General features: G+C 38.0%; 1 protein-coding gene across 32 annotated transcripts in view; it reads left to right on the forward strand.

Moving 5' to 3' along the window:
* The window catches only part of LOC143222229 (uncharacterized), a 186,855-nt gene that overhangs the window by 157,144 nt on the left and 13,042 nt on the right, over positions 1–16,669 (forward strand). For all 32 annotated transcript variants that reach the window (XM_076448420.1, XM_076448421.1, XM_076448414.1 and 29 more), the window contains 2 exons: positions 4,674–4,798; positions 5,652–5,747. In XM_076448420.1, the coding sequence (XP_076304535.1) occupies positions 4,674–4,798; positions 5,652–5,747 (221 nt within the window). The remainder of the gene's footprint in view (positions 1–4,673; positions 4,799–5,651; positions 5,748–16,669) is intronic.

Raw genomic sequence — 16,669 nt, forward strand, 5'->3', positions numbered from 1 at the left:
GCCTCAGAATAGCACCATTTTGAAGACGTCCTTGAATCTCTGGAGTCTGCACAATGATATTCCTCCATTTTTCTTTGGCTTCCAAGTTATCTCAGCCTTCACCTGTACCTGTTCCTCCCCTCTCCAGGGTTTGGATGGTAAATCATCATATTTCTGAATGCAGAAATACACGCTGCTATTGGTACCATGTGTTGGGTACTTTTCAATGCACCTTTCTAGCTGGCACAGCCTTGGTTCCCACTTTCCCTTTCTTCCAATTGACTTCCCCATTACCTTTTCCTCTTCACCATCCTTCCTTTGTCAAGCTTAATCGTCATTTCTAAATCCTGCACTCCACACACCCTGTCTTCAAGCATGTCTTTTGCCTGGTACCTTGCAAGGTTATCTGGATTATACTCGTGTGTAGTATCCATGTTGTCACATTCTGTTCTCCCTTCCTCACTAACTACACATTACATTGCATAATTCCTTACCTAGCTATGTGATCATAACTGTTCAGTATCTTCTATTACAAGATAACAAGCAGCTTCATCTAACACCTTTCATTTTATCAGGTACTGCAAGTGTTTTTCTCTCCACTGTTTTCATTTGTTGTATTCCTTCTTGATTGATCATCCTCCCCACCTTACTGTATTGTCAGGTTGGGATATTAATGTTGTTTTTTACATGTTATACAACTGCCCTTGGGTACCTGTTCTCTTTACAACCTCTCCATTAAAACCTACTTCTAACTCTATTTGGGTTGTGGACATTGGACATATTCATCATTGACATTTCACCCACACTTTACCGTTGTACTTATTTTATGTTTTCCTTTATCCAGATCATACTTTCTTCCTGCAATATCAGAGGCTCCTAAGGACAGCTCTCCATTTATAACAATTTTCCTTCCATCCATTTTACATTTATACTCACTTTCATATCTGGATAGACTTCTTTGTCCAGTTTTTGCTCTTCATTATTATATTGCCTGCAATTATTATGGATCTTGCTCCTGGTTATTCATTCCTTAGATTTCATCATCTCTTCAAAGCCTCTCACCTTCTACCTTCATGGATTGGACTTGTCAACTTATCATACTGGATTAAACATGTTCCCTATATCCTAATTCTAAATGTCTTTTCCTAGTGGCATCTCATCAGATCTGATACCTTATCAGCTCATCATCCTCATCCTTTAAAAGAAATCATCTAGATGAGCATGTGGACTACACTGAACACATTCATCTCTCATTACCTTCCTCATGTGATCATTTCTTCCTCATCTGGAAATGGTATTCCACTTGTTGCCATTCTACACACAGTGGGTTAATTGTGAATTGTTTACTTTCATTTCTCTCTATTTTCTCTATTGAATCATATCCCTTATAGGTAGTTGATCTTGCTCAGTGGTGAGTGGTGCCTGCACAGGTATACTTACAGACCATCAGCCATAAAATTTGCACTTTACAGCCTATAACCATCAGAATATGTATACCATCTGTGGTATCCTGCTGTTCTGCCTCCAAGGGGCCAAGACCTGATGGCAGGTGTAGCAAGTTGCTAAACCAGGTAAGCAATTACGTGGGTTTCTTCCCCAAAGAAAACTAGAAGCTGGACCTGTTAGTATATATATGTATATATATATAGAGAGAGACATATACACTGCGTGGCCAAAGATATGCGGAAACTTGATCATCACACCCATATGTGCTTGTTTAACATCTCATTCCAAAAACAATGGGCATTAATATGGGGTTGGTTCCACCGTTGCTGCTATAATAGCCTCCACTCTTCTGGGAAGGCTTTTCTCTAGATTTTGGAACATAGCTGCAGGAATTCATTCCTGCCGGCCAAAATAGCATTAGTGAGGTCAGGCACTGACATCAGACAAGATGGCCTGGCTCGCAGTCAGCGTTCCAATTTATCCCAAAGGTGTTTGATGGGGTTGAGGTCAGGGCTCTATGCAGGTCAGTCAAGTTCTTCCACATCAACCTCAGCAAACCATGTCTTTATGGACCTCACTCTGTGCACGGGGGGCATTGTCATGCTGAAACAAAAAAGGGCCTTCCCCAAACTGTTGACAGAAAGTTGGAAGCACACAATTCTCTAGAATGTCATTGTATGCTGTACCATTAAGATTTTCCTTCACTGGAAGTAAAGAGACTAGTCCAAATCATGGAAAACAACCCCAGACCATTATTCCTCTGTGTGCAAAACTTTACAGTTGGCACTATGCATTCAGGAAGGTAGCATTCTCCTGACATCTGCCATACCCAAATTTGTCCATTAGACTGCCAGATAGTGAAGCATGATTTATCACTCTAGAGAATGTGTTTCCACTGCTCTAGAGTCCAATGGTGGTGTGCTTTACACCATTCCAGCCGAAGCTTTGCATCACACACGGTAATCTCAGGCTTGTGTGTGGCTGCTTAACCATGGAAACCCATTTCACAAAGCTCCCAATGAACAGTTCTTATGCTGACATTGCTTTCAAAGGCAGTTTAGTACTCAGTAGTGAGTGTTGCAATTGTGAACAGACAATTTTTACATGCTATGTACTTCAGCACTCAATGGTCCTGTTCTGTGAGTTTGTGTGGCTTACCACTTCATGACTGAGCTGTTGTTATTCCTAGATGTTTCCACTTAACAATAACAGCATTTACAGTTGATCAGGGCAGCTCTAGTAGTGCAGAACTTTGACGAACTGACTTATTGGTGAGCTCTTCAGTATGACTCATTCTGCTCTATGGAGATTGCATGGCTGTATGCCTGATTTTATGCACCTGTTAGCAATGGATGTGGTTGAAATAGCTAAACCCACTAATTAGAAGGGGTGTCTACATACTTTTGGCCATGTAGTGTATCTCCAACCCTATAATCCACATCTGTAAGATATGGTGTTCTACAAGATCACTAGTAGGTGTTCCTCATGGTATGTTGCTTCAAAATTATGCCTGTATCAGACTGTACTGACTCAAGGACTATCATAAGTAGAAGGGATAGCTGCCCATTCTTGCTTTTCAAAATAAAGTTCCTGTGGTTAACCATTGCACAGTCTCTAGTGTCAGCAACACTTTATCCTTTCATCAAGTGGAGTATGGAAATCTCTACCATTTACCAGTTCCTAGCCACTGGGATGGTGGAACATATTCTCTTGAACATATTCAGTCCCATTCAGTAAGTAGTAGGGGCAGTAATATACTGCTGTAGATTTTCCCACAAAATTAGAAACTGGAGTAAGTTCACCATAATGAAGTTTACCCATCTGGTTGAGACCCCTTATCCTACCATCCCTTGATTAATTTTGGATTTAAATTGAACCATCTAACATACGTTTTCATGCATGTGTTGGTTGGGAGCCTTTGCCCTATTACACACACACAGTGGTTGGGATAGCCTGGTGAACATTATTCATCAAGCTGATGCTTGAATTTTCAGTATTACAAAGAACTAGACTGACTGCCAGGTATTTCGGTAGCATAAGGGAGCTGGAACAGGAACCAGAAGATTCGTTGGTTTTGTTTGTATTTCAGTGAATCATCACATAGGAACCTCCATTCTTACCATCATTCAGATGTTGAGTTCCTGAGTGGCTGGTGTTGGTTGAAGATTTGTGCACATGTGCTCTGTCTAGTCAGATGAAATGGAATATCTTCCCTCTCGTCTCATAGGCTTAAGGTAACGATGGTATGGACCCTCCTTTTACTGTGAATAGATAATAAGTACCTGAGATCAGCTGGTTTTGAACTGAAATTGACCCACTGAGTAAAGTTTAGAATTCCCTTTCTATTGCACACCAATAGTTTTGTTTTCCACTCCATTGCTATATTTGTTTGAGAACTCACCATACTGCCATCTCCTGGATGTCGATTCCTGAGTGTTTTTATTGAGTGTTGAACTGGACCAACCAATGTGTTTACATTAATGAATGTGCTTCAATTAATTTCTGCCCATTTATGCAACACTTAATTCCTCATTGTGCAAACAGTATACTTGGTATAAATGTAGTGTGGTTTCCCACAGGTGTGTTTCTTTCTCAACAGAAGTTAAACTGTATGTACATTTTTTATGTATGTACATTAAGTTTTCCACCAGTCTCATCACCTCTTCAGTGTGATTCTAGCTGTTATATTGTATAGGAAGTTAATATTTTCCTACATTGAATATGTATTTCCAATAGGTACATATTCCCTCACACACTTCTTGCTCTTCCTCCCTATTTCCAATATCTATTTTGTGTCTGATTTCATAGTGAAGGTTAGGATGAATACTACAGAGGGAGAAATCTGCATTAGGAGAGTGTGTTGCACACCTGATGGTTGAGGGTTGTTGTGTTCTTACTTGCATGAAAAATGCAGTAAAACTACATTGAATGTGGAATAGTTGGGAAATTTAAGGCTAGTGGCAAGTGAAGACATTTGCACATGTATATGGGAGCACTGAATGAGAGAAAAGCTATTATATTAGTGGAGCTAAGTACATTTTGGAATTATATTTTAAGTGTAGGAAAATATTAACTTCTACAGTCTGTGATAACAACTTATTCTATATTTCTTAACTTTCACAATCCTTTATTTAGGATTTTTAAGGCTTTCTTTGGTTTCAAATCTAGAATATGTTTGTATTTGCAGATATGCATTTATATGTAGATGGAGAGAACTGGTTTTCACTATTGTATTTATATATAAATAGGGCCAAAAGGAGAGAAAGGCAGTAAAGGGAACCCAGGAGTTGATGGGCCACCTGGTCCTGAAGGTCCAGTTGGAGCTACTGGACCACGAGGTTTTAGTGGAATACCAGGAAAAATTGGCTTAAAGGTCAAAATATGCTTTTATGATATTTACCATTGTTTGTTCAAACATCTCTTACATTTTTTTAAATCCCTTTAAAGAAGTTAAGTATTAGAAAAGAGGGTAGTAACACTCAATTAATTATTAAACAAGAAAGAAAGGATAACTAATTTTAGTACTTTTCTAAATTACTAAAGTTATTGTGCTGTAACTAATTAATAATAAATTGTCTTTAAATGGGCTAAATTTGTTCAGTAAGTTTATTTAGTTAATTGAGTAGTTGAATATATTGCTTTATTTGTGAAGTGGTTGATTATAATTAAATTAATAACTTATGGCATGATTTCTGTAATCAGAAGTTTATATTAAAATAATATATTATTTTATAAAGCTTGTGCACTCCTTTGGTCCTCAAATTACTTTTGTAAATGAGCCAGATGTGGCTTAGTAGTTATTATATTGGACTAAATATGAGGATTCATCATGTTTCTTTGTGGGGTTTTTTTGCTGCAAAATTGTTATCTGCACTTTGGGGCTATGAAAGCCTTTTAAGAGTGATGAATAAACTTCATTATTTGGTTACGGGAGCACAATAGGGTATTGAGTGATGTCAACTTGCTTCCTTTTCTCTAGTCTATCGGTTTAAAATTATGGATGACTTATGCAGATAGCTATCCTTTGAGTAACTTTCACAAATATCCAGAACAGCCAACCAGCTTTTATGAAGTGCTTTTAAATATCTATAAAAACTTTTGTTGATTCTTTCATAAACACAATAAATGGTCTTAGTTAAATTAAATATTTATAAACTGTTTATTTATGTGATTAATAAGTAGTTTTATAAAATGCCTGATTTGATCAACTTATTTTTACCATCCAGGGTGAAAAAGGAGAACCAGGACCTCCTGGATTACCTTCAACTGGTGAAGGGGAATTTATACCAGTTCCAGGGCCACCAGGACCTCCTGGTCCACCAGTGAGTGTCTTATTTATTTTGTTAGTATTTAGCTTCTGAAAAATAACGGAGTTTTCTTCAGATAAATCTGACCTGTGTTTCAGACAAAATAATTAATTTGTTTATAACATATGAATTGGTCCATAATTGTTTCATTTCTAGCTGGTGCAGTTTGCAGTTAATTTTATATCAGTTTTAAGAGTACCTGTTGAAACAATATAAATTGTTCTAGTTTGAGCTTCTAGTTGATGTTTTTAGTTGTTTTACACTCGCAAAATTAATAATTCAGTCATCATGAACCATTATCATAGTTCATACTAGGGATTGCACAGGAATTTGCCCAAAACTCCAGTAAAATATTTGGGCAAAAATCACCTTAACAATCAGATCTCTTCTTGAAACACCCAAAATCTTCCTTTTTTAATAGTTAAAATCATTGAAGCATTGATAATAAGCAAAATAATTGCACAAATTGGACAAAATTAGTTTGATATTTTGCACCAAAACCTAAACATAAAGTATATGATGCACTGTAAATGTCCATAACCTGTGATTTACATGATGTAATGTTTTCAGCACAGCTGCTTTTGTACTTGATGCATTTTAATATGAAACCTAATCACAAAACCTCCTGGCTCAGTAAGTTAATTCATGAGAAGAAATGTAGCTGTACTTAAAGTGATGTTTTATTTGGAAAACCCCATCGGTGTGGATTCCTGTATGTGGTGAGGGAACCTCCCAGGGAAGGTTCTGTTCCGTCTGGTTACCTTCTCTGGGATCTAAACATCCACCCATGTGTTTGTCATGCGTGGCGACCCGTGAAGGGGAGGAGAGGATCCTGGTGGTTGAGGAGTCCAACCCTAACACACCACTTTGGCCTTGAATTCCTGTAGACGGGCGGCCTTTGGGTGGCCCCCCTTGGGTCAATCGGCTGGTCCACTTGGGCTAGAGTCAACCAAGTACCAGTGTTGGAAGTTCTCAACGGGTGTTGTGGACATTGTGCCTGATGCTGGTGTTTGGGTATAGTGCTCACGAAACCCTGGTGTTGTTGCATTGTCCTTGCATGACATTGTAGTGCGTCCCCTCGTAGGGCTCCATGGTGGGTGGGGTCAGTGGGTACCGAAATTTTTCTTTTTCCAATGGCTCCTCCTTCAAAAAATTTCAATAAAATAGTGAAAAAACAGTCAATAGGTAAGCAACCATGTCTTGAAGACTCTGAGCAGCGATCTTCAACATCTGTAACACACGTACCTCATTTTCTTATATTACATTCTCTTTCAGAAAAACCTTTAGGGCAATTATCCCCCTTTTTTATTCAGAAGGGACTAGAGGGTATTTCTGGCTCTCCAAAGTCAGTAAAGAAGCTTCGATCTGGAGACATATTAGTTGAAACATCCACAACCTACCACAGTGATTCTCTTGAATTCAACGGCAATTGGGGATATACCTATTGAGGTTACCCATCATGCTACCTTGAATTCATCACGAGGAGTTATTGTTGAGAGGGATTTGAAGAATATCCCCGAGTCAGAGATTCTCGCTGGTCTCTCCACTCAAGGAGTTTCTGCAGTGAGGCGCATCTCCACTTGCAAAGATGGAGTTACACTGCCAACAGATACCCTCGTTTTGACATTTACATCATCACGTGCACCTGCCACCATCAAGGCAGGTTATCTAATTTGCAGGGTACGGCCATACATTCCAAACCCTCTCCGATGTTTCCAATGTCAGAGGTTTGGCCACTCAAAGAATCATGTTATGGTTCCCTGACATGTGCTCATTGCGGTGGCAAGGACCACGATGCCTATGAATGTGACATGGACCCACATTGCATCTACTGCAATGGTTTTCACCCTTCCTACTTTTGTTCTTGCCCAAAATGGTTGGAGGAAAAAGAGGTGCAGCATTTGAAAATGACTCATAACATTAGTCATCCTGAGGCTCAGAAATTGCTGCCTGCCACTCCATCTCGGACATATGCTGCTGCACTTCATTCCACAACTACAGTGGGAGTGCAGATCTCTCTGTGCCTCCAAGAGAATCGTTTTCAAAACAAATGAAAAGCCTTTTGACCTCCATGGTTAAAAAGGTTGATGAATCAACTTCCACACCCATCTCTATTCCTCCCATAATTTCCAACAAACCTCAAGATCCACATCCTTCAGTTTCCAATACAAGCATTTCTTCTGATACATCTTTTTCTCCCACCCCAAGAAGCAAAACAATCATTCGTTTGCGTCCTCAGTCACTGGAATCCTCTTCCAATAACAAAGACCTGCCCATCGACCCTGGGGGGACTTTAATGGACATCATCCCCTCTAAGATAGTGCTGTTATTGATGAGAGGGGTCGCTCTGTAGAGCGTATCCTCTCTGATCAAAATCTTTCTCTTTTCAATACTGGTTCTTCCACTTATTTTCATGCACCTAGTCAGTTCTTTACCACTATTGATCTCTCAGTTTGCTCCCCTTCATTATTCTCCCATTTTTCATGGAGGGTTGACAATTATCTGCTAGGCAGTGATCATTTTCCTATACTTTTGAGAGAGACTGGCCGTGATCGATGCCACCCCACCCACGTGCCCCGGTGGAAGCTGGATCAGGCAGACTGGTCCACTTTTACTGCTCTCACAGAACTTGATCCTGCCATCGTGAATGAGCCATCAATAGACGACTGTGTGGCAGTGATAACTGGCTGTATTATACAAGCAGCTGCTCAGTGTATTCCGAAAACCTTGACACGTTTTCCATGATATCCTCATCCGTGGTGGAATCCTGCTTGCCACTTAGCACAGAAGGCTCAAAAACGGGCCTGGGATACTTTTCGTAGATATCCCACACTTTCGAACTGCGTAGCTTTCCAATGGGCCATGCACATGCTAGGTGGGTAAGACGTCAAAGCCAGAAGGAATCTTGGATTAAGTTCACATCTAGCTTATCTTCTACCACCAGTTCCAAGGTCATATGGGAGAGGATTCGAAAGGTCAGTGAGCACTACAATTCTGTCCCCCTCATGATCTTACTCTCTGATGGTCAGGAGGTGGCTGATGTCCTGAGCATCGCTGATTCTCTAGGTGAAAGCTTTTGCCAGGTATCTAGCACTTCTGCTTGTTTCTCCACCTTCTTGGCCATCAAGACTCGGGCAGAGCATTCACCTCTTTCCTTTCGAACTGACTCTCTCTTTGACTATAATTGTCCCTTTACACTGGTGGAACTGAAAATGCCTCTTCATCGGTCTGGCAGTACATCTGTTGGACCTGATGATGTACACTATGACATGCTGCACCATGTATCTCCTGCTTCTCTTGATGTCCTTCTAATTGTCTTTAACCAAATCTGGCAGGAGAATGTTTTTCCTGATGCCTGGCACCAGGCTATTATTTTACCTTTCTCTAAGCCAGGGAAAGATCCCAAGATTTCTTCAAACTACCATCCAGTTACTTTGATGAGCTGTCTCTGTAAGACCTTAGAAAGGATGGTTAATGGTCATCTTGTTTGGTTCCTCAAATCAAACAACCTCCTCTCGCCCACCAAGTGTGGGTTCCGACGACAGCACTCCACCACAGACCACCTAATTCGACTTGAAACGTCAATCAGAGAAGCCTTTCTCAAATGCCAACATCTTGTATCAATATTCTTTGACATTGAGAAGGCTTATGACACAACATGGAGGTATGGCATTTTGCGAGACTTCCATACATATGGGTTACGTGGCCATTTACCCATGTGTATTAAAAAATTTTTAATGGACAGGAGATTCCGAGTTTGTGTGGGTTTGATACTTTCCCGTTCTTTTGTACAGGAACTTGGAGTCCCTCAGGACTGTGTTTTGAGTGTCACACTTTTCAGTATAAAGATAAATGCCATCACTGAACAACTCCCTCTCACTATTGCAAATGGGCTTTATGTCGACGACTTTCACATCTCATATCAGTCGTCGAACATGAGATATATTGAGCAGCAACTACAAACTGCCCTCAATCGTGTCCTGAAGTGGACTATGGCGAACGTTTTTAATTTCTCTCTCTTTAAAACTGTTTGCATGCACTTTTGCCACCAATGGGGTATTCACCCTGATCCTGAACTTCATCTCAATGAAGTTTCGCTGCCAGTGGCCCCTGAGACCAAGTTCTTGGGGCTTATCTTTGACCGTAAGCTGACCTTTATACCACACTTAAAGCAGCTACGGGTCAAATGCACAAGAGCACTGAACATCCTCCGTGTCCTCTCTACTACCAGTTGGGGAGCAGATTGATGTTCTATGTTAAAGGTATATCATGATCTTATTCGATCAGAACTCGACTATGGTCTATGGCTCTGCCAGACCCTTGGACCCCATTCATCATCAAGCACTTTGACTCTGCACTGGGGCTTTCCGCACCTCTCCAGTTCAAAGCTTATATGTTGAATCTCATGAACCTTCTCTGCACCTTTGCCGTTTGCAACTATCTTTACTATATTATTCAAAACTTCATTCCTTACCAAAGCATCTCACCTGGGGATGTGTTTTCCTTCCTCGGTTGGCTGTACTTTTTCGGAACAGACGATCTGCCAAGGCTCCATTTGGCCTTCGCATCCAGGCCCAATTGGATGACTTGGGTCTGTCCTTAGATAACATTGCAGATTCCACAGGTAAGTCCATCCCACCATGACTTATTACAGCCCCCAAATGTGACCTTTCTTTCAGTCATCTGAAAAAGGCAGATACTCCAGATTGGAGGTACCGTCATTTATTTAATGAACATCTTTCAAATAATCATTCCATTCCCATTTATACAGATGTTTCCAAATCAGGTAATTCAGTGGGCTTTGCTATGGTTTGCAGCAGTTTGGTGGTTGCGTGCAGAATCCCCTCTACAGCTTCTGTGTTCACTTCTAAACTGTATGCCATATTTTTTGCCCTGGATCATATTGAAGCTGAGCAGTACTGTAACTGCACTATTTATACTGACTCGCTTAGTTCTGTACTGGCCCTGGAATAGCTACACATTGGCTCACACCCTGTTCTCGCTGATATTCAAAACTGACTGGCCCATTTCTCATTAACTGCTACTTCTATCCAGTTTTTCTGGATACCAGGCCATGTAGGTATTTGCGGGAACGAGCTTGCAGACACAGCAGCTAAATCTATCTGCTCCGGCGCTATCACCACTGTGCCTATTCCGTACATGGACTATGGTCTTGTATTCAAGGCTTGGCTCCATGCCAGCTGGCAGTCCACTTGAGTGAGCAATGCGACAACAAGCTTTTTCAAATAAAATCCTGTATTGGGCTTTGCCCTTCTAGCTTCCGTAAGGTTCGGAAGGAGGAAGTTGTTCTAACTAGACTACGCATTGGTCACAGTTTTTTAACTCATTGTTTTCTTTTATCTGGAACTTATGCACCAGTGTGTAGTTTGTGTAACATTCAAATCACTATCAGCCACATTTTACTTTCTTGCCATCGTTACAATTCTCAACGACGGCAATATTTTAAACATGTTTTTTTCCCAGGGTTTATCTGTAACATTGGACAGTGTTATTGGTGATGGTGACTCTGTCCACCTTGATAAAGTTTTTAGTTTTTTAATGGCCATTTATCTTTTTAATCTCATTTAAGTGTTGGATATTTATTCATTACACCTTTTTAATTGTGGTTCCCTTTTCACATTTTCATTTTCTCTAGTTCAATTTGACATTGAAAAATGGCCAGAACATTAAATAACTCGACACCAGGACTGGAAAGGCCAACTTCAGGTGACTAACACTGCTGTTTGAACTGTCTGTTTGAACTACCCGTTAGTCGTCCTGGCGAGTTGTTATTCCAATTTTGCTGCATGTCTTTTAAACTTTTATTACTTTACCCTTTGGTACTGGCCATAATGACACATAACCCGGAACCAGGACTGGAAAGACCAACTTCAGGTGATTGACGGTGGTTCTTGAACTTACCTGTTAGTCTTCCTGGCGGGTTGTGATCATTACCATTCTGCTGCAGAAAACCCTTTACAACTTTATAGATTGGATGTCAACATCAGTTTTATGCAGTTTTCTGTTTTTAATTGCTGTTTTGTTTTTACCTTCGTTTACTTTTACAAATTTTACTACATTTACTTTACTTTTACCTTTTTTACTGGACATTTGGCTACTCATTATTACGATTTTGCTATATGTCTTTTAAAACTTCTATTATTTTACATTTTGATAATGGCTGCTCTGACACATAACCCAGAACTAGGACTGGAAAGGCCAACTTCAGGTGACTGACGGTGGTTCTTGAACTTACCTGTTAGTCTTCCTGGCGGGCTATGATCATTACCATTTTGCTAGAGTAAGTACTTTACACCTTCTTTTACTCTGCTTTCTCTCTTACCACTGTAAACCAGGTGACCTGGGTAATGAAATTTTCAAATTTACTCAGAGATCAGAGATCTTGGTCTAACAAAGTTGAATGCTGAGCTTTTGACATATAGGCTCAAGGAGTTGGATTTGTTAGATGAAAGTGTGCAAGTCACAAGTCAAAGGAAGTAACACAGACATTTTTCAAGTTTCTTCACTTGTCAAGATGGCTTTGCGTCTGCCACAACGTATCTGGTCTGTGCGAGGCAATTGGAATTGTCTGTAACCCAAACGAGTGGTGCCTGTTCATTGATAGCTCATCCAGAAGTCTCAGAGCTGTGCTGCTCCATAACAGGAATCTGGCTCATTTGGTGCACCTCAAAGAGGAATACAACAGCATCAAGACCTTGCTAGAAGCCTTGAAGTATGATGAGTATGGCTGGGAGGTTATTGGAGACTTCAAAATGGTGGCATTCCTGATGGATCTCTAAGGAGGATTTACCACGTTTCCCTGTTATCTTTGCCTTTGGAATAGCAGGGACGCCACAGCACACTACAACAGGAAGCATTGGCTACAATGGACCGAGTTTTTCTATAGGGAGGCACAATGTCAAGTGTGAGCCACTAGTAGACCTCCAGAAGGTGTTGTTCCCACCATAGCACATAAAATTGGGTCTTATGAAACAATTTGTCACAACCCTTAATAAGGAGTCTGCAGCCTTCAAGTACCTTTGAGACTTTTTTCCTAAGCTGTCTGAGGCAAAGGTCAAAGTTGATGTTTTCATTGGACCACAAATAAAGAAGACCCTGAAGTGCACAGAATTCCCCAAGAAGCTCAGTAGGAAGGGAAAAAAAGCTTGGGGTAGCTTTATCACAGTGGTTTGAGACTTCTTAGGCAATCACAAGACAAAAATTATGTGGATCTGATTGAGGCTGTGGTGAAGAACTACGGCAAAATGGGCTGCAGGATGTTCCTGAAAGTCCATATCCGTGACACTCATCTTGATAAATTCAAGGAGAACATGGTAGCATACTCAGAGGAGCAAAGCAAGTGCTTCCACCAACATATATTGGACTTTGAACGCCACTACCAAGGAGCGTATAACAAAAACATTATGAGAAACTATATTTGGGGGGTGATATGTGAAAGTGATTTACATTACAGTTGCCAATCACAAAAAACTACTCACTTCTAAACATTTTTGTATAACGTTAGTATAAATACATGTAAGTCTTGATTCATATGAATATATGCAAATTTGCCTGTTTTTACACAGAAAATAGGTTGATTTCTAAATTCATTATTGAGGTCTTAAAAGCAAAGTTTGAAGGGAATAATGGTATATTTCTGTACTTTTACAACATAAGCAATTGAGAAATAACACATGCTATCCAGGAATAAAATTTCTGTTACATAGTGCTATTATGACTCCACTATAAAATTATTGCAAGTGATATCTACTGTAGTGTGGGATTGCACAGGAATTTTACAGTAAAATGAGAAAATAATTTTTAAACTTAATTCATCATCCTTAATTTTGTCATACTGCAAAATTGTCCAAGTCCTTTACTTTTCTCCATCAAAAAATCCTCTGTTTTTCTAGTGTGTCCATCACTGGGAAACTTCAACTTGTGCATTTTCAAGTACATTAATTGGAAACTGTCACATTAGAGGTTCCTGATTTTACTTTTGCATATTGTTACTCAAGTTACCTGGATTTTTGCAACCATTTTTCAGCAGTGTTTGAAGGGTGGACATTTACTGTAGCAGATTTTCCTACTCAGATGTTGCTAGTGATTATTACTAGTGCTTATTATATTTAGCTGAAACTGTAACTGCATATTCAGTATTTATTACCACTGAATATGACACTATTTCATGTGGCTATTGCTATGTTTAAGTAGTTAAAGTTAAGGTAGTAATTGTAAAAATTGTTTATAATTAGGGACTTATGTATGTCACTGTTGTTTTTTTTTGTATGATTTGTGCCATCGTAGTCTAGGCTGTTAAAAAACATACATATATATTGTGTATACTTAACATGGTAAGTATGTTAATGCATCTGTTCACATTGGATTAATTTATATTGTATCATGTTAGAAGAACAGTTATTCCATTCTGATGAGATTGCTTTCTTGCTACTCTTTTTTTTTTTCACTACACTGTAACACTGATAGAAGTCAGTCTTTAAATTTAAGATGATTCGATCTTTGTCTTCAAGACAGTCCTTTTAAAATTACTTTACATTTTGTTTGTTATAGTTGTATACCAGTACATATCTTTAATCTTTATAGCACATTTTTTATTTATTTTGAATAAATTCACTGTGGTGGTTTTGCGGGGAAAAAGCAAAAAAAAAACATTCAACTGAATGCATATGTGCATATGTAACTTAGAAGTTTTTATTTATAAATAAACTTAAAATACTTAAGAAGCAAGATTAATTTAAAAAATAATAGAGATAACAAAAAGTACAGAAACAAGTTGAATCTAAATACAAATATTATATTTTCAAGTCTACAGTTAGGGACTTTATAAAAATAGTAAATAAACAAGGCTGAAAATAGTGTTTATATTATTTCCTCAAGTTATAAGTCCCTATTTTGACTACTAAAATTGATAAATACTGTAGACCTGAAGTCAAAATATGGACTTGTAGCTTGAAATAACAGTGTAAACTCTATTTCCAGCTGTTTGTTTACATTTTTTTGAGTCCCTAGTTGTAGGCTTGAAAATATATTTTTTGCATTTTGATTATTTTTGTACTTTTTTGGCAGTTCCTATTCCTCTTATTTTAATTTAACGAGTTATATATATATATATATATATATATACACACATATATTATTGACAAGAATTTTGTTGGGAAACTGAAAAGTATGTAATTTTACAAATGGTTTACATTTTTATAGGTTTAATGTTTTTTTTAATTTTATTCCAGTTCTAAGACAAGAACCGTCTGCAAGTATATTCTGGATTTTATTTTGTTTTTTTGTGCTAGTTATTTGCTTCACTTTTCTGTCATTGAGTTTTTTACAAATTACATTTCAAATGGTGCACATTTTACTTGGTCTTTTACCAGTGTAAAGACCACTTCTGTGTCTGTTATAAGTACTTTAATTGTTGTAGTTATTTGTATTTTAGTTGCTCTTATAAAATCGTCTAATCGACCAGTATGGTTGCTTATACATTTTAAAATCTAGCTGATGTTTTCACCTTTTTTACAGAAAGTATTAGAAAATATGTTTTGATATTGCATTCCTTTTCAGTTACATTTCCAAATGTAGCTGTTTTATGTAACAACTAGTAAAACGTTTTTAATTCATACAGCTTGGTTAATTTGGATGATTTAATAGTGCAGATACTTAGCCAGTGCAATGAACTAGCCTGAGGATCCATCTTCCCTACATGTATAAACATTCCTGTGCTTACTGTTTAGACATGCATAGTTAGTGTTTTTCACTTTCACTTTGTGTGATTCACAGGTACTGTATGCTTATGTTGCACATACTTCATATTTGGGGAGGGGTTGAGCATGCTTTTTGGGAATATTTTTATGCCATAGGCAAAAGTATTATTTTTTGGTGTATTTGGGGACATATAGAAGTTCAAGAAGCTCAACTCACTAATATACACACCAGTCCTTTCTTCAATGCAGTAAACCAATATGTGGTATGGCAGGGCCTTCTCAGTATCAAATTTGATTGCCATGGCAGTTGCTTAGCTTAGATTGACACTTATGATTTTAAGTTCTTAATATTAAATTGGATTGTGCATCATGTTTCTGTGTAGTCATTATAAAGATTTCTATTTTTTAAAACATTAGCAAGTTCATTTTTTTTTATTGCAATCATTTTGTGGTATTTTTGGGTCAATATACTCATGAATAACTTTATTATTACTTTTTCTTCTAACTGCAAAACAAATGCATTGTAAATATAGACAGAAGAGCTATGAGACTGACATTTTACTAGATGATTTATAACATTTCACCAATAATAGTATTAACTTTTGCTTGCCTCAGGCAAACTGAGTTCCAGAACAAATTGATAAGGTCAATAAAATATTTTTTGTTTTGTTAAGGATGAGTTAACATTTACAGTTGGTGGTAATTTGGATATGATCAATGAGCTTTTGCTCTGATTTCTTGTGTGTTGGTAGGCTGATGTAGCTAGTTTATTCAAATAAAAAAATTAACTTATTCATAAACCAGGAATTTTAAAATGTACATGCCAAAAACTTATTTTGAGCTGTTATTAGTTTAATTGGTAGGTTTCAGTAGCTGGTTTGAGTTTGTTTGTTTATATTAGCTTTGAAACCACTAGATCTGTTAGAGAAATCTTTTTTTGTTTGAGATTCTAGCTGGTTTGTTTTTAAGTTTCATATCAGCTGTTTATACCATTAGTTTATATGTGGTTTCAGTAAATGGTATTAGTTTAATTATTTTAAATTTAAGCTAACTTTATATCATTTAAAACATTTGAGTTCTCAGTGGGTTGCAACTGTAGCCATTTAACAGTTTAGTTAGTCTTATAAAAATTATTGAAGCTTTTAGTCTACTGATAAGTTTTCTGTTTGTTACACTTTAGCATGATTTTTGTTTTGCTCATTTTATTTCAGTTTTTCG

This window comes from Tachypleus tridentatus, chromosome 8 (genome assembly GCF_004210375.1).
Source record: "Tachypleus tridentatus isolate NWPU-2018 chromosome 8, ASM421037v1, whole genome shotgun sequence".
Lineage (NCBI taxonomy): Eukaryota > Metazoa > Arthropoda > Merostomata > Xiphosura > Limulidae > Tachypleus > Tachypleus tridentatus.